The sequence below is a fragment of the Lithobates pipiens genome, unplaced genomic scaffold (assembly GCF_037356315.1).
Source record: "Lithobates pipiens isolate NorthernLeopardFrog02 unplaced genomic scaffold, aLitPip1_a1.2 Scaffold_28, whole genome shotgun sequence".
Lineage (NCBI taxonomy): Eukaryota > Metazoa > Chordata > Amphibia > Anura > Ranidae > Lithobates > Lithobates pipiens.
Window position 1 is genome coordinate 172,358,397 of NW_027507789.1, and position 27,140 is coordinate 172,385,536.

General features: G+C 43.8%; 1 protein-coding gene across 5 annotated transcripts in view; it reads right to left on the minus strand.

Annotated features, from left to right (window-relative positions):
* LOC143935822 (trafficking kinesin-binding protein 1-like) overlaps nt 1–20,117 on the minus strand; it is an 89,161-nt gene extending 69,044 nt beyond the window's left edge. For all 5 annotated transcript variants that reach the window (XM_077459936.1, XM_077459933.1, XM_077459934.1 and 2 more), the window contains exons 1-2: nt 19,976–20,117; nt 2,755–3,032 (exon numbers count right to left, since the gene is read on the minus strand). In XM_077459936.1, coding sequence (XP_077316062.1) covers nt 2,755–3,032; nt 19,976–19,995 — 298 coding nt within the window. In that variant the 5' untranslated portion in view covers nt 19,996–20,117. The remainder of the gene's footprint in view (nt 1–2,754; nt 3,033–19,975) is intronic.
* Nucleotides 20,118–27,140: the final 7,023 nt, after the last annotated feature.

Below are 27,140 nucleotides of genomic sequence, written 5' to 3' on the forward strand. Positions count from 1 at the left end.
TATTTGTGGTAAAAAAAAATGACCTCAATTTTATTTGGGTACAGCGCCGCACGACCGCGCAATTGCCAGTTTAAGTAATGCAGTGCCGTATCGTGTAAAAATGGCCTGTTCATTAAGGGGGTACATTTTCAGGGGCTGAAGTGAAGTTCACAATTTCAGTTATTATATCAAACAGTATATTTTTATACATACAATATATGTTTCATACAATAAAGAACTGGAACACTGGTAATCTTTCATGAGGTTTTGTAACATACAGACTTGTAGGGCCACGCTGAACTCCACCCTAAAGTGTAACTTCCGCTCAGCAGATTCCTCCCCCCCTCCGGTGCCACAATTGGCACCTTTCGGGGGGGGGGGGGTAGGGGGGTGCAGATACCTGTACATAACACAACGGGGACCAGTGAAGACACGCATCGCGACTCGCGCATGCGCATAGGGAACCGGGCAGTGAAGCCGCAACGCTTCACTTCCCACTTCCCTGACAGAGGATGGTGGCGGGGGCAGCCGAGAGATGAGCGATTGCTCATCATCTGCTGCCGACATCGCGGGCACCCTGGACAGGTGAGTGTCCATTTATTAATAGTCAGAAGCTGCAGTATTTGTAGCTGCTGGCTTTTAATAAATTTTTTTTACGGTGGAGCCCCTCTTTAACCTGAGAGTAGAATTAGACCGCCCCACATTTTATGGACAAACCTGCTAGGATAGCTACTGGGTCTTTCTGTCTCATGCATGATTTACCTATGCCAATTCCAACTAAGCCTGCCCCCTTTCCATTGTTTTAGCTGTTATGGATAGACTTTCTCTTTTTTGATGAATGCAGAGGACAGCGGGATCATAGTGTGTTCTGCTGATAGGAGATAAAAGGGACATTATGCCCCCGTTCACATTGAAGCGACAAGTCGCAGCCTACTGCCGGCAATTGAACTGTTCAAATCGATGAGACGCTGACTTTACAGTGCCACACTCATTTGAAAAAGTAGTTCCTGCATTTCTTTTGGAGCTTTCAGGTGCGATTTCCATAGACCTGTGTGTATGTGCATGAAGTCGCACAGATGTCTTCCAAATCACACCGACAAGCGGCTTTGAAATTATGCGATTTCGGATAAAGTCGAACAATTTCAATGCTGCAGTCAATGTTAATCCGGGGCTTACTGTCCTCTTTAGGCAAAATGGACATATAACTTCGCTTTGGTTTTACAAAGCTGTAAAGCCTACAACCCCCTTCACTTCTTACTACTTAGAGGTCATTGACAGGGGGTGATGGATCCATACACCTGTGTAGAGGTCCATGTTTATCCATTCAGAGGCACAGGTGGTCCATGGATCTTCACATATACCCTGAGAATTTAAATCTGAAAGATCAATTGTGCCTACTAGGAGGAACAAAGATTGGTCCTCACCACAGCTGATCTCAAAGACCCAAATTCTACCCAGAAGAGTTATCTGTTTAGAAGATATGGCAACAGATCTGGTAGACATAGGTGTCTCATAGACACAAAGGAAGTTGATCCTGGAAAACTTTGCTCTGCTAGACGCTGTGATTGAAAGTCTGAACAGGGGGCAGGTACTTATATATTGCTGAGCATGTGTCGCTGACTACGTATCTTGCTCTGATTGATGTTTAAGGGGCGGTTCGTATCATGCCCCTAATTAATTGCACAGGAACGCACTGTGTTTTACTGTGCAATTCAGACCACATGCAAAATGCACCCAATTTGCGATCTGCAGCGGGTGTCAATAGAAAAGTGAACATCATCTAATGATCGCGGTGATACCTCCCATGTGTGGTTTGAACTCTGTTTACATATGCAGGCGTGACTTACATATGCGTTCGCTTCTGCGCACAAGCTCGGTGGGAGGGGGCTCTTTCAATTGCAAGGAATGTATACATCTCTTGTAATAGAAAAAAAGCATGACAGGATCTCTTAAATGTGAAATCCGGGGTCAAAAAGACCTCATCTCACATTTACACTAAAAGGCAATAAAAAAAAATAAACAAAAGTATTTGGAAAAAAAAATTCCCCTTTAAGACTATTGGGAGGAAGTGATGTTTGATGTTGCTTCTGCCATCCAATGTTATGGAGCCGAGTGGGGGCCATCTTTCCCTCACTCAGCTCCAGGCCTGTCAGGGGGAAGGACACGATTGTCTCCACCGATACCGACAGCTCCGGTAAGCGGTGAGGCAACCAGAGCACGGCGGGAGGGGGGGCCCCTTTACCTCCCCCGATAAAAGTGATCTTGCTGCGAATCTGCCCCAAAGACCACTTTTATCTAAAAGCAGACCACCCGCTGTTGAAGAGGATACTGAGGTTATGGCAGCTATCGACTGCCATAGCAACGGTATTCCACTTCAAACAGCCGACGTACAATGACGACGGGCGGTCCAGAAGTAGTTAAAAATACATGTCTATACTGTTTAAAATCCAGTAATACATTGTCTTACCCTGCTCTGCACATGCTCAGTTGCTCTGTATTTTTCATCACTGTGCCAAAAATGTAGAGGCCGATCTGTTGACAGCCTAAAGATCTACTGCTGCACAGGGGCTTTGGACTTCAGCAAAATGGCGGCTTCCAGAACAATTCTGGAGGCAATTTACAGCATACATTAATTTTGGTAGCAGAATTATAAATGTAGAATGATCTTGCTAAAGAACATAAAGAACATTATTTTATTTTTTTCATTGTCCCAGTGAATAATTTTAGGGGACTTTGACACTAATGTTGATAAAGTGATAATGCTGGCTTCCTTACCTGTGATAGTAGAAACATCTTTGAACTGAGGGATGTCCTCTGCTGGTTTTTCATGTGTCTCATTTTCCTGGGGTGTAGGGTTATTAGCGGGCACTTGGTGATTACTGGGGAACACAGGTGGGTAACTGGCAGCCTCCTCACAGAATTCGGAGGAGTCCAGCTTGGCAGGAGTCAGGGGATGATGCAGGCCGCCATGCACTGATGATCGATGGAAGCCTTGTTCTGGGAGACAGAAGAGGTATCCGGGCCTTTCTTCAGCGAGGCCAACGCTGATTGCTCTGCACAAGAACAACCCATAATATTATTAATACATGTGAGACTTAATAGTTGTACAGCTTCTTTAGAAGGTAGATTAGAAGAGTTTAACATAACACAACAGAATGTTAAAAAATGACCCCAATTACATATTCATTAAAAAGATTATTATTTATAAATATAACCTCAGTTTTAAGTTCCTGGTCAGGATTTAAAATCAAATGAGAAATGGGGAGCACTGTAAGTCAATGAGGCTCTGCTTCAGTGTTGTCAGTCTAATACAGGCAATTGCATCAGGAGGAGAGAACACTCAGAGATGACCTCCTTCACTATCCAATCATTGTGTATAAAAAGCAAACAACGTTAGGGATTCAGCTTTGCAGATGGGTATGAATCACATCACTAGCTGAGCAGAATAATCTGGCAGATCTAACTGTCAAAGTATTTATTGGGAGAACATTAAAAATGCCTGAGAAAAACAAAGCCTACCCTTAGGCAAAATCTTTATAATAAGTAACAAAGTCTAGGTGGGCAAACCCAAAATAAAATAACTTGCAATCACAATTCTAGGTGTGTAGAAATTACATGGTTACTACATCCTTATGCCCCTTTCACACTTGGGACTGCAAAGTCGCATGACAAGTTGAACCCCATGATTTCCAATGAGTACCGTTCATATCTATCTGTGCGACGTCAAGTTGTAGCGACTTCTAAATAGTCCCTGCACTACTTTGGTCCGGCTGATGCGACTTGAGGTCCATAGACCTCAAGATTACACAGGCATTGCTTCAAGATGCGTCAAAATCACGCGACTTTCAGGTCGCACAAGTGTGAAAGCGGCCTTAAATGGCATTTTAATTTTGCACTGCTACTAATAGCAGGCTATGTCTCTCTCTCTCACACACTTCTAGGGAAACTACAAGGATCATATAACCCCCTGTTGTGTCCAACAGCTGCTGTCAGGTACAGTGCTAAATGCTGCAGCCACTCTCCCCTGATGGGTCCTCTTTAATGAACAAATTGGTAATAACAAATGTAAAAAAAAAACAAAAAAAAAAACAATCACCGCTGCCTAATAAAATCTCACTTTTTGGTGGTGTTTCCTTAATAATCTTAAAGCTTGTGATAATGCCTGAGCAGTTCATAAACCACTATTGCATTGCTATTTTAGGCATATAATTATATCATCTTGATTTTTTTATTGCCAATTCTTTTAGGCTGGGAAATTAGGTGCAAAGGGCTTGCTGCCAGCATCCACCCAGAACTGAAATATTTATTTATATAGTATTAATATTTAGCAAGACAAACAATTATAAAAAATAGCGTTAGAAAACACTGAATTAAATGCTTCTATGGTCACCTATACAGCTCTTTGTATTATATTATAGTATAGTATATAGTATATTTAACCACTTTCAGACCGGACCATTTTGCTGGTCAATGACCAGAGGTCTTTTTACAATTTGGCACTGCGCTGCTTTAACTGGTAATTGCGCGGTCATGCAATGTTGTACCCAAACAAAATTTGTGTCCTTTTTTTCCCACAAATAGAGCTTTCTTTTAAAGGTATTTGACTGACTGCGATTTTTATTTTTTGCGATATAAACGTAAAAAGACCGCAAATTTTGAAAAAAAATGATATTTTCTAATTTTTGTTATTAGAAAAATCCAATAAACTCAATTTTAGTCATACATTTAGGCCAAAATTTATTCAGCCACATGTCTTTGGTAAAAAAAAAGTCAATAATTGTATATTTATTGGTTTGCGCAAAAGTTGTCACATCTACAAACTAAGGTACGTTTTCTGGAATTTACGCAGCTTTTCGTTTACGACTGCCTATCTCATTTCTTGAGGTGCTAAAATGGCAGGGCAGTACAAAACCCCCCCCCCAAATGACCCCATTTTGGAAAGTAGACCCCCTAAGGAAATTGATAAGAGGCATGTTGAGCCCATTGAATATTTTATTTTTTTGCCTCAAGCGATTGAATAATGACAAAAAATAATTTTTTTTTTTTTTTTACACAAAGTTGTCACTAAATGATATATTGCTCACACATGCTATGGGCATATGTGAAATGACACCCCAAAATAAATTCTGCTGCTTCTCCTGAGTAGGGGGATACCACATATGTGGGACTTTTTGGGAGCCTAGCCGCGTACGGGGCCCCGAAACCAAGCACCGTCTTCAGGCTTTCTAAGGGCGTAAATTTTTGATTTCACTTCTCACTACCTATTACAGTTTTGAAGGCCATAAAATGCCAAGATGGCACAAAACCCCCACAAATGACCCTATTTTAGAAAGTAGACACCCCAAGCTATTTGCTGAGAGGCATGTTGAGTCCATGGAATATTTTATATTTTGCCACAAGTTGCGGGAAAATTACAAACTTTTTTCTTTTTTTTTCACAAAGTTGTCACTAAATTATATATTGCTCACGCATGCTATGGGCATATGTGAAATGACACCCCAAAATAAATTCTGCTGCTTCTCCTGAGTACGGGGATACCCCATATGTGGGACTTTTTGGGAGCCTAGCCGCGTACGGGGCCCCGAAAACCAAGCACCGCCTTCAGGCTTTCTAAGGGCGTAAATTTTTGATTTCACTTCTCACTACCTATTACAGTTTTGAAGGCCATAAAATGCCAAGATGGCACAAAACCCCCACAAATGACCCCATTTTAAAAAGTAGACACCCCAAGCTATTTGCTGAGAGGCATGTTGAGTCCATGGAATATTTTATATTTTGCCACAAGTTGCGGGAAAATTACAAACTTTTTTTTTTTCACAAAGTTGTCACTAAATGATATATTGCTCACGCATGCCATGGGCATATGTGAAATGACACCCCAAAATCAATTCTGCTGCTTCTCCTGAGTACGGGGATACTACATATGTGGGACTTTTTGGGAGCCTAGCCGCGTACGGGGCCCCGAAAACCAAGCACCGCCTTCAGGTTTTCTAAGGGCATTACAGTTTTGAAGGCCATAAAATGCCAAGATGGCACAAACCCCCCCCCCCCAAATGACCCCATTTTGGAAAGTAGACACCCCTAAATTTAGGGGTACACTAGTGAGACTAGGTAATAAATGGCGGGTGCCCTGAAACTATAAAAAAATAACTAACCAACCAGCGTCACCTGTAACAGTTATATGGTGATCACTGGTGAAAGGGTTAACTAGGGGGCAATCAGGGGGCTTTATGCGGTAGTATATGGGGGTCCCTGGCGCTATAAAAAGCTGCGGCGAACCTAAATACCTACCTGCCTAACTAGCGTCACCTGTGACACTAATACAGCGATCAGAAAAACGATTGCTTATTAGGCTGGGTTCACACTGGAGCGATGCGGGAACGCCACGAATCCGCGGCGGGTTCCCGCATCGCATGCCTCCCGGCGGCAGTTCACACTGCCCTATGCGAACTGCTGGGAGTGTCAGTGAAATGTTAATGACACCCCCAGATCAGTTCGCATATCGCAGTGCGATCTGCAAACTCGGATCGCATGGTGTGAACACCCATGCGATCCGATTCTGCTGCGGACCAAAAAAAGGGTCCCGTGCGAATTTGCGGCGGGTGCGGCGCGAATTCAGCCATACTATCTGTATGGCTGAACTCGAATCGCACAGAGATCGGATGTGATTTGCACTGCAGTGCGGTGCGAATCACATCCGTTCTCATAAACCGCTGCAATGTGAACCCAGCCTTAGTGACACTGGCGACGGGGGGTGATCACGGGGTTAAACCTTTATTGGGGGGGTTAGGGGGGTACATTAGAACTAAAGGGGGCTAACCCTAACTGCCCTAACAGTTATTACAGTCACAAATGACACCAATGCAAAAAAAAAAATGCAATTGGTGTCACTGTGACTGGGGGGGCAGGGGTAATTGGGGGGGTGATCGGGGGGTGAAGGGGGGGTGTGAGTGTGCCTGGCATGTTCTACTGTGTAGTGTCGTGTTGGTGCAACTCACCGATCCTCTCTCCTCGGTGCCGGAACGAAAAATACCGACACGGAGGAGAGATTACATCACTTCCTCTGCCTGTGTTTACATTACAGGAGAGGAAGTGATGTCACGGAGCATTTCCATTCGTCGGGAGCGATCGCGAGGGGGTGGCCATGAATGAATGGCCGCCCCCTCATCCCGGATCGCTCACGAACGAATACCGACCGCCGCAGGCACCAGGGGGGGCCCAATCGGGCCCCCCACCCGCGGGAAGGCAGGGGCGTACAGGTACGCTCATATGCCTGCCCGTGCCATTCTGTCGACGTATATCGTCGTGCGGCGGTCGGCAAGTGGTTAAAGAACAATCATAAAAAATTATATACAAGAAAAAATTTATATTATAGAAAGTTGTTTCTTTATAGTCTTCATTTTATATTTTAAAATGTAGCAACATCTTGGATGTGTTAGTAAAAATATACTAAGATTTGTCATTCTGAAATCATTCGTACAACATCTCCGAGTAAAAGTGACAATATTTTAAAATATTCACTACAGTGTCTTCATGAACACTAATGGAATAAAAGTTGACATGTATTAATACTGTTTGTACACTAGATGGCAGCATTACACCATTCTAACTGCATGGTATTATTACAACAGGATTACATCTTGGGCTCAGGTTACAATTTGCACAATGAAAATAATTTATTTTATTTTCTTCCCCAAAGTGAATGCCAAGGTCAAAAAGTATTTAATAAAAAGCACAGTGATAAAAAACTTGTAAAACTGAGAGATTGCTGCACTTAGCAGCACAAGTCATATTGTAAAATAACTTTGCCGAGTTCTAAAAAAACTGCATCTGAGAGATCCTTTGTAGAGAAGTACTACTACGGTAGTACTAGGCCTGTCCTCGACCTCTATTCCAGCTCTGCTGCATTCAACGCTTCTGGGAGTGTCAGATGTCTGGGTCCCATGTCATGTACTGCAGTACATTCATCCAACCCCTAGGTCACCGCTGAGTCCCATAGTGACATAGGGGTCAGAGGAAGGAACTATGGCAGGAGACGCAGGCATCGGACACTCCCAGACTTGTCACATGCTAAAGTAATGCCCCGTACACATGATGAGATTATCGGATGAATCATCGTCCGTTTTTTTTTTTTTTGCATGCTTATCTCACGTTGAAATCTGATGAATGTACTAAAGTCATGAAAATTCCCGTACAACAGAATAAAAATTCGGAAGTGATGTCACGTTTTATAATGCATTTGTATTGCATTTTCAAATGATAGCTGTACTGATTAAACCAAAATCGTACGAAAAAAATTTCCGTGCATGTCCGATAGAATAATATCAGATGAACTGCCCCGATCAGCTCTTGAAAGCTCTGCACTAACGATCCGATTATCGTGCGATCGATTTGAATGCGGCATTTTTTGTACAATTTTTCGGATGACGTGTGCGGGGCTTAACTGCTGGTGACTGCAGTCCTGGAACAGAGGGAGGAAGGAGAGACAGGCTGCTAGAGAGGTAATGCTAGCCATAGAAGCGCAGACTTCTGTCATTCCTCCCACAGGCTCAATAACAGAAATGTAAAGGCCTCCCCTATTCATGCTACACAGTGTGGATGAAGGACTCTTCCCTGCCAGCTATTGTATTCTGACAGTCAGCACCCACAGGTGACTGAATACCCAAACAATGCCTTCATCTGACAGGGGACAGTCACTGCTGAGCCAAAAATTTTCCACCTGGCTCTTTCAAATTTTTCCAACTGAAGTTTGTTAAGCGGAGTGGTGCTGAAAGTACCACCTTTTGCATAGGTAAGTATACACATCTTTCCTTTACTTGTTGTGGAAGCTGGTTTACATACAGCTGGGATTAAACTGAACTCCCACAGTGCCTCTCAGATTCCATAGTGCCCCCCAAATCTCCCATAGTGCCCCCAGGTTCACTGAGAGTCCTCAGCTTCCACAGTGCCCCCAATATCTCACAGTGCCCTCAAGCTTCCCACAGTGCCCTCCAGCCTGCTGCAGAGATTCCAGCCCCCAATCATAAGTTGTATCCCACAGTGCCCCCTGAGTTCCCATGGTGCCTCCCAGGTCCTTCCAGAATCCCCATCCCCTACAGGACCACTAAGTCAGCTCCAGAGTCCTCTACCGCTCTCCATAACCCCCAACCCCCCCCATACACGAACACCCAGCGCCATGCAGAGCCTTCCAGCATTTCAGTGCATGTTTTACATTCCGATTCAACTTTATTCTCCACTGCGGAGACATGGAAGATTTGTTAACAATTTAATGGAACATGTTCTCAAAAATGTTGAGATCCCCGACTCTACATCATGGCAATCTTTATAAAGTTACAATGTTTGTTGAAGGTTAAAGGAGTCAACACATTTTCATCCCTTTCACCAGGACTAATAACAAGGATATAAACACTTTGGTATTAATTATATATCAACCTATAATTAACTTTGGATAGTAAAACATTTTTTTTTCTGCCAGTAAATACCTTATACGGCCCACTTCCTGTTTCTTGTGTGGTAAAAAGCCTAGGACTATGACATCATACACAGCTCTCTCTCTCCTGAGAGTTTGCCAGAAAGGGAAGGGGGTGAGTCATAAGAGGACCAATGAGAGCTGCCGGGCTGGAGGTGTGCATCTGTGTGTCTGTGTAAATTAAGGAAGTGAACAGGCAGCAGCTTCAGCTGCCCACAGTTAAAATGATTGCAGACAGACTCATGTGAGCAGACTGCAGTTTCTCTTTAAATTTCCATTTTTGCCTGGTTACCTGGGTACACGAGTTATATACAGATGTAGAGAGAGAGACCAAAGTGTCAACTCTGCAGGCAATGGACTGAGACAATGAAGTATTTGTTGTCGGTCTAGCCAAAGCCAGCTGAAATGGAGTACAAGGCTCGATGTCAGCAAGTCACCTCCATCGTCCACTGCTATTGAAGAAGATCAGAGTCCAAGTTGCCAACAACTTGTGTGACCATCAACCAGCCAATGTGACCGATAATGTGACCAAGAAGGAAGGACAACAAGCTTCTGGGGTAAAGCCTCATACACACCATTAGATTTTCTGCAGATTTTTGTCTTCAGATTTACCAAAACCATATGAGGTCACACCTTAAGAGTTTCCATTTGTATGCAATCAGGCAGGGCCTTGCACTACATGGTTTTGGTAAATCTGAAGACAAAAATCTGCAGAAAATCTAATAGTGTGTATGGGGTCTTACTCTTCATACAAACAGATTGAGGGATCCACACCATCCGCATTCTAAAATCATCATGGTGGATAAATAGAAAAGCTCAGTGACCATCATTACAGCAGTGACTGTGGATACTAACATTGCTGTAAAGGGGAAGATGGGCAAATATCAGTAAATGTGATGTTTCAGAAGTCTGGGCACTGTAGGCCAATGAAAAGATTTACTGAAAAGCCAAGCTTGGTCAGTCACGGCTGTGCGGAGCTCTCCCTACCAAAGATATCAGTAAATCCTGGAGTGGGGGGGGGGGGTCTTCCCTTGACCCAAAATATGGAAATCTTGTTATGGTGGTTTAGGTGTTACTTTTAGGTCTGAGACATCCATAAAAAAATGTCATTAAAAGTACATCTTTTATATAATAAAGTGACTGTATGCTCAAATTATAGTATATGCTACTATAAAAGTCTCGTTGGGACAGGTAAATGAAGATAAATAAGGAGGACTGAAATTGTACCTTATCTGGAAAAATGGTATTTAATGTCAACTCCAGTGCTGGTTTGGTGACCAAGTATGTGGACAATTGGCCATGTGTTGCCCCTGAAGGTCATCTAACCCTCACTGGCAACTGGCACTGGAGAGAGAGCCTGAAGCAGCATCCTCTCTAGGAAAGTTATGTATTTCAGTTCATTATTCTTTGTTCTTTTCCCAGCAAAACAGTTAACATAAGGAGAACGGATGGGCGCGAGTGTAGCATATTAAAAAAATTTATGGAGAAGAAAGACAATTGGCAACTCACATGTGGCAGATAAAAACATGCACATCAACATCATGCCGCCTCTGGTGGGAAAGTTGGTACGATAGGCTTCCACAATCATGGAGAAAGATCAGTGGGAAGACCTGTGGAACTTAGAACACAACACCAGAGGGCACCAAACTAAGTGCAGCAATGGGTATAGATGGTACAGCAACTGTTAAAGTGGAAGTAAACTCCCCTATCGTTTTCAGCCAAGGAAGCTGCTTTGCCTCTGTTTAATCTTCAACTGCTATGGTGCTGCACATGTGATTTGTTATGGCACCAGCCATTGGATTGTTTGATAGTTTGGCTGACAGCACAGCCAATGTGCAGTTAGCATTCCCGGCATGCCTTTTTTTTTTTTTTTAACTGTTTAAATCAATGGGTTTACTTCCACTTTAATGTACTTCTGTGTTGATATTGGAATACAGGTCCACTTTAAACCACAATGAAGGTCACTTAGCAAAACTGCAGCAGTATGACAACCAATGCGCTTATGTTGTTAATTTTCAAAGCTTAACTAAACAAGCTAAAGATTGGCTGCAATGCACGGCTGCTCCAGTTTTGATCAATTTTCCCCAAGTTATTCTCATATCATAAATTAGTCAAATTGTCTGATCATACAACAAAAAAATAACAAGCAGTCAGTTTGCACACACATATCTAAGGATGTCCATAGAGGATCCGACCGGAAACACAGTATGTCAGGATTAATATGAGTGTAAAGTTTATGTTTTTTTTGTTTCATTTTTAAAAATAATAAATGCATATACTTACCTGCTCTTTGCAACAGAATTGCACAGAGAGGCCCCAATCCTCCTTTTCTGGGGTCCCCCACCAGCACTCTTGGCTGCTCCTGTTCTTGATTTGCCATCATAAAAGCCGCTTCCTATCGTGGCACATCTGCAGACTTAATCTTAAGCCACACTGCCTGCACCCATAGAAACAGACAGCACAGATTGGCCCCAGCCCCAATGGCTCCCACTGCCTCAGCAAAGCCTGTGAGGGCAAGAAGAGCCGCTACAGACGGGCACAGCACTGGATCGAGTGAGGGCTCAGTTAAATTGGTTGTAAAGGCTGAAGGTTATTTACCTCAATGCATTCTATGCATGAAGGTAACAAACCTTCAGTGTGCAGCTCTCCACCTCAGCCCCCCCCCCCCCCCCAATACTTACCTAAGCGCAATCCAGCCATGTGCACAAAACCCGAGGCTCCCCTGGGTCTCTCCCTAGTGATTGGCTGAGATGCAGTATCCGGAGCCATTGACTCCTGCTGCTGTCAATCACAGCCAGCGAGGCGGAAGTGGGGGGCAGGGCTGAGCCAGGTTCTCTGTGTTTTATGGACACAGAGAGCCGGCTCAGGAGCGAGCGGCACAAGTGTCCCCACAGCAAGCGGCTGGTCTAGTGTTTGGTCTATGGTGAATCTCAGTTCAAGATTGGTAAATGAAATTTATTTTGAATTTCCACTAATAGAGCTACCTTAACAAAATTAATTGGAGCTTCCTCGGCTGCCTTGTATCCACCAAAATAGGGCATTAAATAGTTTCTAAAGGGGACCAGGAGATTTGACTTTTTGTCAGTTAATGATTAATTAGTAACAAATTAAACAACCTGCTTAAAAGTAGCAACAAGGGAGAAGGTTCCTTCCTCTGGAAGGGGAGTCAGAGGGCACCGGTAATCTAGCAGACAAAAGAAAGAAGACGTCCTTTTCTGTTTACTGCTGTGCTGAAGTTAATGTTTATCCAGAGAACAAACAAGGACAACAAAGGGACTCGGGATTAGACCTAAGAACTCAACAGCCCATTTTCTCAAAGAGCTCACCAACCGTTTGCTTACTTAATCTCAGATGAAAGAAAACCGAGTCTTTAAAGATGTCCAATGGGCCAGTTGTTTGTGACATCATAGCGTGCTTTTGACACTTCTGTCCTTGTCACTTCATATATACAAGTACAACACATTAAGGTATTAAAGGTTTGTACAGGTGGCTTTGATTGGTTACAGGACATCTATTTATTGTGACTGTCACTTCAATTCCACCCTGGGACAATTCTCTCCATCCCTAATGAGAAAACCATCGCTCTTTAATGGTCTACAAGTAAACATACCAAGGCTTGTAGACAATTACAGCACAGAAAGGCAACCATAGACATGGGATGGAAGTCAACTTCGGAATTACATTTCAAACACTCTTTGGTGCCCAATAGTAGTCCCTGGGCCGCATGCAGCCAGCCAGCACATTTTGTGGGACCCGCCACATCCTGGGCTGGGTCAGGCATCTTGCAGAGTGGCAGAGGGGGTGCTGGGTACTGGGATGTTTTCTGTGCGCCCACACCTGGTTCTAGAATGAAACAAATACTGTCAGGCGGAGTAATCCCTGCTAAACAGAAGTATAGTCCCCTCCTGACGTCATCATACAGTGACATCAGATAAAGCTAATGAACACGGCTGCTGACCACCAATACAAGAGGAAGGGGTTAATTAACACTGTCACTGACCACCACCAGCATGTCGTGGTTATTACTGCAGTCACTGACACCAATTCTGGAGGTTATTATTGCAAGTCACTGATTGCTGAGTCACTGGGGGTTATTATTGGCCCTGGCACAAATGCTGGAGGTTATTCTTGCAAGTCACTGATTGCAATGCTGGGGGTTATTATTGGCACTGACACGAATGCTGGAGGTTATTCTTGCATCCACCAGCACCAATGCTAGGGGTTATTATTGCAGTCACTGGCATCAAGTCTGGCAGTCATAATTGCCATCAATGATACCAATTTTGGGGGTTATTATTACAGTCACCGATACCAATGATGGAGGTATTTTATTGCAATCAGAAAGTACCAATGGGGGGAGTTATTATTGTAGTCACAGACACTAATGCTGGAGATTATTATAGCAGTCACTGATACCAATGCTAGTGGTTCTCATTACAGTCACTGAGGCCAATGCTGGGGGTTATTACTGCAGCAACTGAGGCCAATGATGGGTCTAATTTTACTGACAATTTGTCTTCAGCGGTTTTATGGTACAAATTACAGCAGGATCACCATTTATGGGTGTTGAGGTGCATTGTAGCCCAACCACTTTGAATTGGCTGTGTAATTCGATGCATTGCACTTCAAATACAATATAAAACTGACGATGGCATGCTCTTGGATGGGAGCTGCTCCAGTACAGCCCTTTGGAAGTGCCAGGGTCCACCCATGAGAACCTCCATAATGTTCAAGTTGGCCACCATTGTCCTAGGCAGTGATCTCAATTGCGAGTGTGTTAGAACCCCTAAGTAGACATATTTAGCTCAATGAAGAGGGGAGGAGAATGAAGGAGAGTAAATCTCAGAGTCAGTCAGAGCAAAAAAAAAAAACAGAGGCTGAACTAAAAACAAATAGATTCCTCCATCCACGCTATACAGCACGGATTGATGCATCTCCAAATGTGGCTATTGTATTCTGACTGCTGGCACCAGTGGCTGTCAGAGTACCCAAACAGTGGTTGCATCTGATTGGATGTAGCCATTATTGGGCCAATAAATTCCCATCCTTTTATTATTCATGGCTGGCTTCAGGGATTATCGTGATCAGCCAAGATTTTCAGACCCATCTGAGAGCATGCAGTCAGTTTTCTATATCTCCTGTAATACATAGGATATTGTTGTCTTCCAGCCATAAAAAGTAAGGGATATGGCAACATTTGTAACGCTACCTTATCATGACAGTAGCATAGATGTTGCCGTCTCTGATCATGACCTGTCAGTTTACCTATTCATGGCAAGGTGACAGGTTCTCCTGATAGAAAACCCACTTAACTGTGCTGCCCCCTGCCTATTGCTTTATTAAAGCACTGAAAAAGAACCAGTATTTCTGGTTATGGAGGAAGCCTTTCATTTTCTTTCTAATCGCCAGGACTGAGCACTTTTAAGTAAGGAGGAGGAAAAAGGGAATCAGACGTGTAGAAGTTTCGTCACTCAGCTTCATCTTACTCATGGATTACAGGTTTGGGATGGAAAAAGGGTATCATTGTTTGGAAACCCTAACAAGAGAACCTAGTATTTTAACCTGAAATGGGAAAAGTAACAGATTCTCAATAAATCTTTCCATACAAGAGACACGGCAAGGTTAGAATATAAAGCTGACCAAATAACCTCAACCATGACCTTCAATACAGATGCCTATTTAAGGTTTTCTTGATGGAAGAAGTTCCAGAAGTTGCTAGAGGTTCATTGAGTTAATGGGACCTGAATATCTCCAGGGCCAGATAAATCTTTTAGCTGTCTGTAAGCCCCGGTTCACACTGCAGCGACACGCGCCCCAACTGAGCCCATGTCACATGACAAGTCGCGCCCCATTACGTGCAATGGAACCATTCTAATAGGAGCGACTTGAGTCGCTTGGACTTAGAAACTGGTTCCTGCACTACTTTTGGTCTGACTTCGGCACAACTTGCATTGACTTCTGTAGGTGAGGTTGAAAAAAGACACAAGTCCACCAAGTCCAACCTTTGTGTGTGATTATGACCCCTTTCACACTGGGGCATTTTTCAGGCGTTTTTCAGGCGCTTTAGCGTTAAAAAAAGCGCCTGTAAAGTGCTTGAAAGAAGCCTCATCTGCAATCCCAATGTGAAAGCCCAAGTACTTTAAGAGCCCTTTCACAATGTCAGCGCCCGAAAAATGCTTGTAAAGCGCCGCTTAAACTAGCAGCGCTTTACCAGCGTTTTTCGAGCGTTATTGGGGCTCTTTTAACCCCTGGTAGTGGCCAAATAAAGGGTTAAAAGCACCCACAAAACGCTGCTGCCAATAGCGTTTTTCAGGCGTTTTTCAGGGGCTTCCCATTGATTTCAATGGGAAGGGGCGCTTTAGGAGCGGTGTATTCACCACTCCAAAAGCGCTCCAAAGAAGCTGCTTGCAGGACTTTTTTTGACGCCCTGCCAGCGCAGCGCCTCGGTGTGAAAGCACTCGGGCTTTTACATTGGGATTGCAGTTGCGGCTTCTTTCAGGCGCTTTTTTTAACGCTAAAGCGCACGAAAAACGCCTGAAAAACGCCCCAGTGTGGGTTCCCCTGGGGTAAAAAAAGGTTGTGAAAAGCTACTCTAAAGAAAGAAACAGAATCGAACAAACTACAGATTCAGTTAAGGTAGAAAATAATTGTGTGGGCTTGTGTCAGGATTTTTTGAGAGCTGCCACTGGCTACAAGCGTCACACTGAGGGCGGGTTTGTGAAGTTCAGCTGAACCCACATTTCAGGGCGAGTTTGGGGGCGATATGAAAGACATCTGTGCGGGTTCATGCACCGATGTCTATTGAAATCACCCATGAAGTCACCAAAAGCAGTGCAGGAACTACTTTTGGGAGTCGGCGTGGCGTCGCACCAATTAGGACAGTGTCGTTGCCGGCAATAGGCTCCAATTTGGCATGCGATTTGACATGTCAAATCGGCCCGATCTGAACGGGGGTTTAAGGTGCAGACAAGGGTTTTCCTCTGTTCTTATTTAAAGAAACTCTGTCACCAACTTAAAAAATAACCGGTAAAGGCACAGAAAATTCAAGTATATGAAATGCTAACTTGCAGCAGTTTTACTTTCAATAAGTTATATTTTAGGAATACTATACAATGTCACCCGAATGACAGCTCGGAGTCTGCTCAGACTATTAACATCGCATGCAAGATGGCGGCACCCAGCAACAGACTCAGAGCTTTTGGATGTCTACACAAGGTGGGCTTTGTTGTACTATCAGGAGGATATAATGGACTGACTCTGAAAACTTCTGCTTAGGATTCCACATTATGGGAGAAAAAAAAAAAAAAAAGACAAGCCACATTAATCATTAACCATGGCAAAGACCCGGATTAGCTGATTTCTGAATATCCCATCTCCCGATAAATCGGCTTAGCCACCAAACATGGACTTTGCCCAATATACCTGGTGGGGGTGTTCATTCAGGCGGTTGAGCAAAAATACACCTGCATGATGAAATGTTCACTGACCTCATCTTAAAAATGGAGGGAACTTAAAGTGCATCTAAACCATGAATTTTAACCTTCTGCATCTGCCATCCTGGACAACCAATTCCAAATACCTGCATCAGATTTATAGTACCTGCAACGGTTTTAAAATTTTATTTAAACCCAAGAACAAAAATGTCATACATTGCAGCTTACCAGTCCTTAGATGTGGCGACTGCATTACTTTTCTTCTTATTCAGGGTCTTTCCTTTGTTCTGACCTAGTGATCCTGTCAGTAACACACTTTCTGTCCTTTTGTGGCAACGCTCATTCACTGCTCTATAGCGGCGCTGTCACTCTAGCACAGAAAGTGTTGTGCCCTGTACACACGATCGGAAATCCCGCCAGCAAAAGTCCAATGAGAGCTTTTGGCCCGGAAAATGCGATCGTGTGTATGCACCATCGGACTTTTGCTGGCGGAATTTTGGCCAGCAAAAGATTGAGAGCGGGTTCTCAATTTTGCGGTCGGAAAAAGTTCCGATCAGAAATTCTGATCATGTGTACAAATTCCGACACGCAAATTTCCTATGCATGCACGGAAACAATGCGACGCATGCTTGGAAGCATTGAACTTAATTTTCTTGGCTCGTCTTAGTGTTGTACGTCACAGCATTCTTGACAGTCGAAAGTTCAGAGAACTTTTGTGTGACTGTGTGTATGCAAGACAGCTTGAGCGGAATCCCATCAGAAAAACCATCAGAGCTTTTTCCGACCAAAATTCTGATCGTGTGTACGCGGCATTAGAGCTGCAGAACACCTCTTTCCCCTCTCCACCTCCAATACATAGGGAGGAGATGTTCTGTTGTCCACAAAGAGAACTGGAAACAATGTAACTGATAACAGTCAGCAGATCACATTTCTGTTTAGCTTTAATGTTTTCACTGAGGTCCCAATGAATGTGCAAAACCACTCAATTAAGCAGGAAAGGTAACCAGGATCCATGAATTGTATGACTCTCCAAATGTTGGACATATCAGTTTGCATATACTATAGGGAGTCAAAAAAAATTCAGTTCAGTGGTTTGCAAATTGGCTTTTCTCTGGCCAGAAAGAACGGCGGCTGAAGGACATCAGCTTAGATCTGAACAGCCAGACTGAGACGTGATCACACAGAAGCTTACACATTACCTTGACTTCATTCAATATACAATAAAATGCTGCTGGCAACTGATGGCTTGGTTGTTATAACAAACATCACACCAAAGAATCTTCTTCTGGAAAATGCTGGTCACCTGGCTATACGAATTATCTATTTTCAATCATTCAAGTCACTAACTTTCCACAAGCATGCCAATGCTGAATTCTGACTTCGCACCAACTTCACTTGCTGCATACTTGCTTCAGATCATAGACTTGGAAAATGTTAGCCGGAGAATCAAAACGACATCCAAGCAGCCAGCATTTTCAAGCCAGCAGCCTCATAGTTCTTTCTCACCAGTTTCAATCTACCCAAATTCCACTAATCAATGTACATGTAACTTACAGACATGCTATGGGCTCCCCGATTGTTGTTCAAATCCCTTCCAAAAGGAACTAGAGCTGTTTAATAGGCCACTCTGCCCAAACCGATATTTAGTTATAAGTGGCGCATGGTGGGCTGCAGCAGTCCCTGGCTGCTTTTATAACTTGGCTGCTCTAAAATGACTTTTCTGTCCGGGTTTCCCACTCACCCACCTTCATGTGTTCCAGGTCCTATGACACTGGCATGTCCCCAATGTGTACCGTGCACATGGGCCTCAAGGGTAAGAGGGCTCAATAGGAAATAGACACAGAAAGCACGCCTTACCGCAATGCCATCGCTTGAGCTGCGGTCACTCCGGTCACTTGCGACTGCAGCCCAGGCCTGGTTCACACCTCTGTGTTTTTAGTGTTTTTTTAAAGAAACCACACTACAGTCCATTTAACATGGTTTCCTATGGGAAACATTCACTTCTATGCTTTTTTTCAGCCACTGCGTTTTGGGAAACGGTCAGGGAGTTTTTTAAACGCAAAATGCTGAATTTTTGGTTGAATAAACTTAAAAAGAGAAACTGCAGAAAAGCATGTAGTGTGGATTGCATTTTTTAATCTGAACAAATTGGGCAAAGAAATAAAAAATTATTAAAAAATGAAAAACACATCAAAAAATGCGTGAAAAACGCACGTGCTACAAAAAAAATACAAAATGCACTGAAAAAATCTGCAGAAATGGATCAAAAGCAAACTGCATAGATGTGAACCGAGCCAAAGGAGACCCGTGTATGCTGGTACTGGGACTGCTCTGTGAAAGACGAAGGTGCTGTGCCAACAATACGCTGAAAAGTACACGTATTATTAATGTACAGGATTTATAGAGCGCCAATGTAGAGGGGGAGAGTACAATTACAATACAGTTCAATACAGAAAGAAAAGATGTATGTAGGTTTATACCATAGTCCTCACATAGAATTCCAAGTGATAAAAGGTATTAATAAAACCTATTAAACCCAAATAATAGTGTGCAGCTACACATTTATTTATTGGGTGCAAATCAATCATCGGTGCTGATTACAGGTAACGGCTAACATGTTACATGTGATCAGAACCTCTGATCATGCCTGTATATAGATGATTTGGAGGGTAGCCGCCTCTAGCCTCATATACGCTGAATGCTGTTATGTGCCCATATCACACAGTGGGGTAGTGTAGAGTCTTGAGAAAGGGGTACCCAACTTCCGATGTTACATACATGCCCTCTGCATTCAGAAAATGCCCATTCTATCTCATAAAGTAAGAGATCCAGCAGGGATAGTGAGAGCCCCATAATGGGCACAGCGGGTGTGCAGAGCACATCAATCTCACCAATAGAGACACAAAAGGCCAACAAGTGTTTAAACTTTCCAGCATCTACCAAAATATCGCTTTAGGATGGACTGACCCATAAAGAATAATTGTGATGCTCAGGCAGTACCCTGTATATACACATATACTGTTAGTTACCGCTGTGAATTGTAACGTACGTGTCAAACAGGGAAGATCATCATGCACCAAACTTTCCCACTGACCTGAGAATCTTATAGTGCATGGTGGACGGAGTCCTGTTGCTGGTACCCCAGTCTGCCCGCTCGGTGTCCCCGTTACATCATGGCAGTAGTGTCCCCACACCTGGATGCTGCAAGCTGTGTGAAGTGACTGAGAGGAGCAGACGGCTGCTATCAATTGAAATGTGTGTGAATAGAGGAGGAGGAGCCCGGGCTGAGCACACAGAGGGGAGTAGACAAGATCCACCAACAGGCAGACCTACAATAGATCCCAAGATATGGGGCTAATCCAGTGTCCATTAGACAACTCTTTCTTCCTATGTACTAGACTGAAATAGTTTATGGTTATTACCATCCATCAGACACATAAGTAGCAAGATGTCATCTTTTCTTTTCTCTTCTGCCAATATCACCATTTAAGGGCTCGTTCACAGTTGCAGTGCTTTCTGAAGAGCGATCCATGTTCAGATTGCTCTTCAGACATAATTTTCCAGGCAGTGAGAAGGTGTTGTATCACCTCCTGCTTTAACCCTTTGATCACTGCACAAGTGTGCATAGCACATTGGTACGGGGTGCCTGCAGAGAGGTCCCTCTAAAATCCTCACAGGGGGTTTAATTCTTGCTACAGCATGTGTACAGCCCCAGCTGCTGTGTTGCCAAGTAATGGGGGTAGTGGAAAAAACTCGACTCGACCAAGGGGTATTATAACCCCAACCTTACTTGGGGCTCGATCACATGTGCGGCAGGCATTGCCACTTCTTTGAAAAATGATCCACACTTGATCGCCTTTCAGGTGTATGACAGGCAGTATGGAGGCGATATGTAACCTCCTCATTTAACCCTATAACTGCCGTACTACCATGCCGCAATAGTATACATTGAACGCAGCTGCAGTGTGGCCCCATAGAACTGTATTAGTTGGGTTTGTCTGCAGCACGGAACCCTGCCCCAACTTTTCCATCCAGATCAACAGCACAACTATCAGTACCTCCCCTCGTGCCAGGGTGCTAGGTATAATCCTGGATGTGAACCTTCTTCCAACCCACGTCCAATCACTGTTCATATCTTGCTCCTCCATTTTTTCAAAAATACGCCCCTTAACCAATAAAAATCACCAAGCTACTAATTCATTCCCTAGTTATCTCTCACCTCACATATTACAACTCCCTTCTTGTTGGTCTACCTCTACACAGACTACCCCCCTCAGTCTACCATGAATGCTGCTGCCAGACTGATTCTCCTTACCAACTGTTGTTTCTGACATCCCTCTCAGCAAGTCCCTCCACTGGCTTCCGATCAACAGCAAATACATTTCAAAATACTAACAACAAATAAAAGCCATCCACAACTCCCCCTGCCAGCTACATCATGACATTTATTCCGAAATATCGCCCAACCCGTCTACTTCACTCCTCCCAAGACCTCCTGCTCCAGGACCTTCTCAGCTGCTGTCATACTTGCCTTTCGGACTTCTCCAGAGCCTCTCCAAACCTCTGGAATTCCCAACCCCAATCTGTCCGGCTATCTCCTATTCCATCCACTTTTAGGTGTACCTCAAATCTCTTCAGGGCTCTCCTAATTTCTGTTAAAGTGTTACTAAACCTACAACAGTAAAATCGGTCTGTATATGCAGTAAAGCATATTTGTTATACTCACTGTGGGACCTAAGGGGTTAAATGCCCCTCATTGTGTAAAAAGGCTGTTTTCATCCTGTCTTTTTTTTGGGGGGGGGGGGGGGGGAGTACAGGTGATCAGCACAGGGCCAATCAGCACTATCCAAAGTCAGTTCTGCAGCCTCATAGGACAGTCAGAGGAGAATGAAAACTCCTCCTAAAATCTTTAGACACTGATAGAAATCACAAGACTGCTATATACTGCTGATGAGAAAAGGTATTTAGCAGTTTATATATAATAAAATATTAGCACTTCTATGTGCTGTGGGAGACCAGATATAGTGAATGCAGGGTCCTGGGTTTAGTAATACTTTAAAATTGTATTGTATCTGTACAGTTGCCCTTTATTTTGTAAAGTGCTGCTGTATAAACTCTGTATAACAACAATAAAAATCATATTGTAATGAGCTGCACAACCTATTAGCGCTATATAACACTTGTAACATAATATTATTAATTTTGTAACTGCAGGTAACCTTCACTTAATTGCTCCATTAGGCATCATTGTACTCTCCCCAGATCTGCGTCCAAAAATAAGGCAAACATTTTTTTTTTCTTTTTACATTTTTACCCCCCATATATCTAGTCTATGCAGCAATAATACATCACCACTCCCTCACCCTCCTGGGATATCGTTGTGACATATCTGGGAGGCTGCAGGATCAGGAATACGTAGTGGTCGGTGGGTGCAGCTGGCGCGCGTCATTGGGGACCAGCTGCCGGAAGCTAAAAGAGGCAGGTAGGATCCTGATGATGTCACAGAAGAAGATGGTGGCCTGGAACCCAGGTTGTTGTACCCGAGTATTGGATCCCAGTAAGACAATGCGGAGTGGGTATGTGAATTCAGGACTACCCAGTACAACAAGTAAGGGGGATTTAAAAAAAAAAAAAAAGCAAAGTGAAGCTCCTCTTTAAGAATAAATACCGTAATCTCTAAATATGAACAGTTTACCTTTCATTCTGAGATCTAAAGACATGGAAGCTCATTTGATACGGACTAGAAGAAATATTTATCTGATCACCCCGGTCATGCAGGAATTTTATACACACAAAGCTCCCACAGTATTCTGAATATAAGCTTTGTGTGTCTTCTGCGATCTGGTAACATTTGATAGGTATCAGACCTACATTCTGACACAGAGCCCGGAATGTTCTATTGTGTCCATGTAATAGGCCGTCATTGAGGCAGGACACACTAGACAAAGTATCAGGTACGTGCGACTTAGAGAGCAGCACTGCAGTGCGACATACCACAACCCGTCCCCACCATTCCCATTAATGTCCATCTTCTCACTATTTCCCTCACTTTTACTAATTACAGGGAGCTTCTAATAGCCAAAACACTTGGAAATTACCGACACAAGCACTCAGATCAGGTCGTTTTTTATCTTGTAGTAACTGAACACTGTCTACATCCGGGTATTTTCCAAAAACTGAAGCTGGATTATTTTGTCCTTTGTGCATTAAAGTTTTATTGGTTCATACAGACCAGAGGTCTCCAAACTTTCTAAGCAAAGGCCAAGTTTACTGTCCTTCAGACTTCAGTGGGGCTGCATTGTGGCCAGTGGGAGTAAAAAATGCCCCAGCATTAGCGAGACTAGACAATTCCTCAGGCTTGATGGTCAGTAGGAGAAAAAAAATGAAAAGCGCTTGTGGGTATTAGGAGGAGGGATAATGTCCCATCATTGTTATTGGTGGGAGGAATAGTGCCCCATCATTGGTGTCGGTGGGAGGAATAGTGCCCCATCATTGGTGTCGGTGGGAGGAATAGTGCCCCATCATTGGTGTCGGTGGGAGGAATAGTGCCCCATCATTGGTGTCGGTGGGAGGAATAGTGCCCCATCATTGGTGTCGGTGGGAGGAATAGTGACCCATCGTTGGTGTCGGTGGGAGGAATAGTGCCCTATCATTGGTGTCAGTGGAACAAATAGTGCCCCATCATTGGTGTCGGTGGGAGGAATAGTGCCCCATCATTGGTGTCGTGGGAGGAATAGTGCCCTATCATTGGTGTCAGTGGAACAAATAGTGCCCCATCATTGGTGTCGGTGGGAGGAATAGTGACCCATCGTTGGTGTCGGTGGGAGCAATAGTGACCCATCGTTGGTGTCGGTGGGAGGAATAGTGCCCCATCATTGGTGTCGGTGGGAGGAATAGTGCCCCATCATTGGTGTCGGTGGGAGGAATAGTGCCCCATCGTTGGTGTCGGTGGGAGGAATAGTGACCCATCATTGGTGTCGGTGGGAGGAATAGTGCCCCATCATTGGTGTCGGTGGGAGGAATAGTGACCCAAGGGCTGGATAAAGGCAAGCAAAGGGCCACATCCAGCCCATGGGCTGTAGTTTGGAGACCACTGGTATAGACCGAAACTGACAGTAGGAGCTTGTCACAATTCCACCCCACACCAAGTGTCTATAGCACTGCACCTTGATTTTTGTCCACACAGGTTCAGTTTAAGGCCCCCTCCCCACCAGGACAAACTCCCCTTTTGAGCATGACACAGAATCCATGTAATGTCCCAGTGATGTTACATAGGACAGGAGGATAGAGTCCTCAATAAGTTCTGATTACAGTGACTTGGGCTTACCAAGGGCTGTCTTTCCTTACTCCCGCTGGACAAACAGACATATGGGGAATGAAGGAAAGGAGAGTATGTGCAGCTAAGAAATGGTAAATAAAGCACAACAAACATTACATTTAAAAATTTGGACTAATAGCCACCGAGAATATAAATCCACTTGTGCACCAAATGCCTTTGCAAACCCAGTTATTACCATGGAAAATTAGCAGTGACATCATCGTTGTGCTGTACATACCCTGTAGAGGAAGCAGAGGTGTGGGAGGGACCCAGCAGGCCCTCTTACTACAGGCTGTCTGTCAGAAAACCTGCAGGATGTCTTTTTTTTTCTTCTTCTTTTAAATGGTCCGGGTCTGATCACTATGCTGTCATCTCATGATAAATGTAATATCTATGTAAACCGGTGTGTTCTCAGATGACTGCATTTGATTTCCTTTGTGCGTATGATGCCTTCTGGGCCTGCTCCAAATTCCTGGTTGGTTTCTCTTTTAGAGCAAGTCCTTTCTGTAAGTTTTTTTGAAAATAATCAAGATTAAAAAAAAAATCTACAATAGGGATGAAGACAAGACCAGTCACCCCGCAACAAAGAGAGAACAGTACTGACTGATCTTCATTACAGGAAGCTCCTGTGCAGAGGTAAAGTGTCACACTGGATTACTGCACAGTTTTGCACATACAGTATCTCACAAAAGTGAGTACACCCCTCACATTTTTGTAATTATTTTATTATATCTTTTCATGCATCAACACTGAAGAAATGACACTTTGTTACAATGTAAAGTAGTGAGTGTACAGCTTGTATAACAGTGTAAATTTGCTGTCCCTTCAAAATAACTCAACACACAGCCATTATTAATGTCTAAACAGCTGGCAACAAAAGTGAGTACACCCCTAAGAGAAAATGTCCAAATTGGGTCCAAAGTGTCAATATGTTGTGTGGCCGCCATTATTTTCCAGCACTGCCTTAACCCTCTTGGGCATGGAGTTCACCGGAGCTTCACAGGTTGCCACTGGAGTCCTCTTCCACTCCTCCATGATGACATCACGGAGCTGGTGTTCTCCTCCACCTTTTATTTAAGGAAGCCCCACAGATGTTCAATAGGGTTTAGATCTGGAGACATGCTTGGCCAGTCCATCACCTTTACCCTCAGCTTCTTTAGCAAGGCAGTGGTCATCTTGGAGGTGTGTTTGGGGTTGTTGTTATGTTGGATTACTGACCTGCGGCCCAGTCTCCAAAGGTAGGGGATCATGCTCTGCTTCAGTATGTCGCAGTACATGTTGCCATTCATGATTCCCTTTAATGAACTGTAGCTCCCCAATGCCGGCAGCACTTATGCAGCCTCAGACCATGACACTCCCACCACCATACTTGACTGTGGGCAAGACACACTTGTCTTTGTACTCAGTCTGCTCGTCTTTAGCAAACTGTAGGCTTTCTTGTGCATCATCTTTAGAAGAGGCTTCTTTCTGGGATGACAGCTATGTAGACCAATTTGATGCAGTGTGCGGCGTAAGGTCTGAGCACTGACAGGCTGACCCCCCCAACCCCTTCAACCTCTGCAGCAATGCTGGCAGCACTCATATGTCTATTTCCCAAAGACAACCTCTGGATATGACGCTGAGCACGTGCACTCAACCTCTTTGGTCGACCATGGCGAGGCCTGTTCTGAGTGGAACCTGTCCTGTTAATCCGCTGTATGGGCTTGGCCACCGTGCTGCAGCTCAGTTTCAGGCTCTATGTAGAGTAACAATTGAACTTCCAGTCACTACTTTCAGTGACCAGTATGAGAGAGTAAAGCCCATACACACTATCAGATTTTCTGCTGATTTTTTTTCTTCAGATTTACCAAAACCATATAATATGAGGTCAAACCTTAGGAGTCTCAATTTGTATGCAGTCAGGCAGGCCCTTCTACTACATGGTTTTGGTAAATCTGAAGACAAAAATCAGCAGAAAATCTGATAGTGTGTCTGGGGCTTGACAAAGATAACAGCAAATTTACCACACCTGCTCCCCATTCACACTTGAGACCTTGTAACGCTAACAAGTCACATGACACCAGGGAAGGGAAAATGGCTAATTGGGCCCAATTTGGACATTTTCACTTAGGGGTGTACTCACTTTTGTTGCCAGCAGTTTAGGCATTAATGGCGGTGTGTTGAGTTATTTTGAGGGGGCAGCAAATTTACACTGTTATACAAGCTGTACACTCACTACTTTACATTGTAGAAAAGTGTCATTTCTTCAGTGTTGTCACGTTAAGATATAATAAAATATTTACAAAAATGTAAGGGGTGTACTCATTTTTTGTAAGATACACATTTGTAAGAAGTACAATGACATGTATTAGAGAAGAAGAGAAATGCTGATTTTCCAAGCCCTCAAATGACTGGTTTCATAGCTGGTCACAAGTTCAACACCCTGGCAACTGTAGATGTAAACAGAGGCAATGCATGGTGCAGTCCTCGTCAGATGGGGCTCGGTTCCACTTTAATGTCCAAACGTGAATGTTGTTTTATTGTAGTGTTAGTGGCAGCCCAACACGAAGAAAAAAAAAAATCTCTCACATGGACACAGACAGCCATAGTGGAAGTGGGCAGAAACTATGGGGTTGATTTACTAATAGCAAATAGTCTATGCACTCTGCAAGTGCAGTTACTCTAGAGCAGGGATATGCAATTAGCGGACCTCTGGCTGTTGCAAAACTACAAGTCCCATCATGCCTCTGCCTCTGGGTGTCATACCTGTGGCTGTCAGAGTCTTGCTATGCCTCATGGCACTTGTAGTTCTGCAACAGCTGGAGGTCCGCTAATTGCATATCCCTGGCCTAGACTAGAGCTCAGTAAATTAGCAGAGTGCAAAGTGCACAGTCTATTTGCCTTTAGTAAAGTAACCCTTACATTGGAGAGGTCTGTGCATTACAGAAAAACCCCAGGTCAT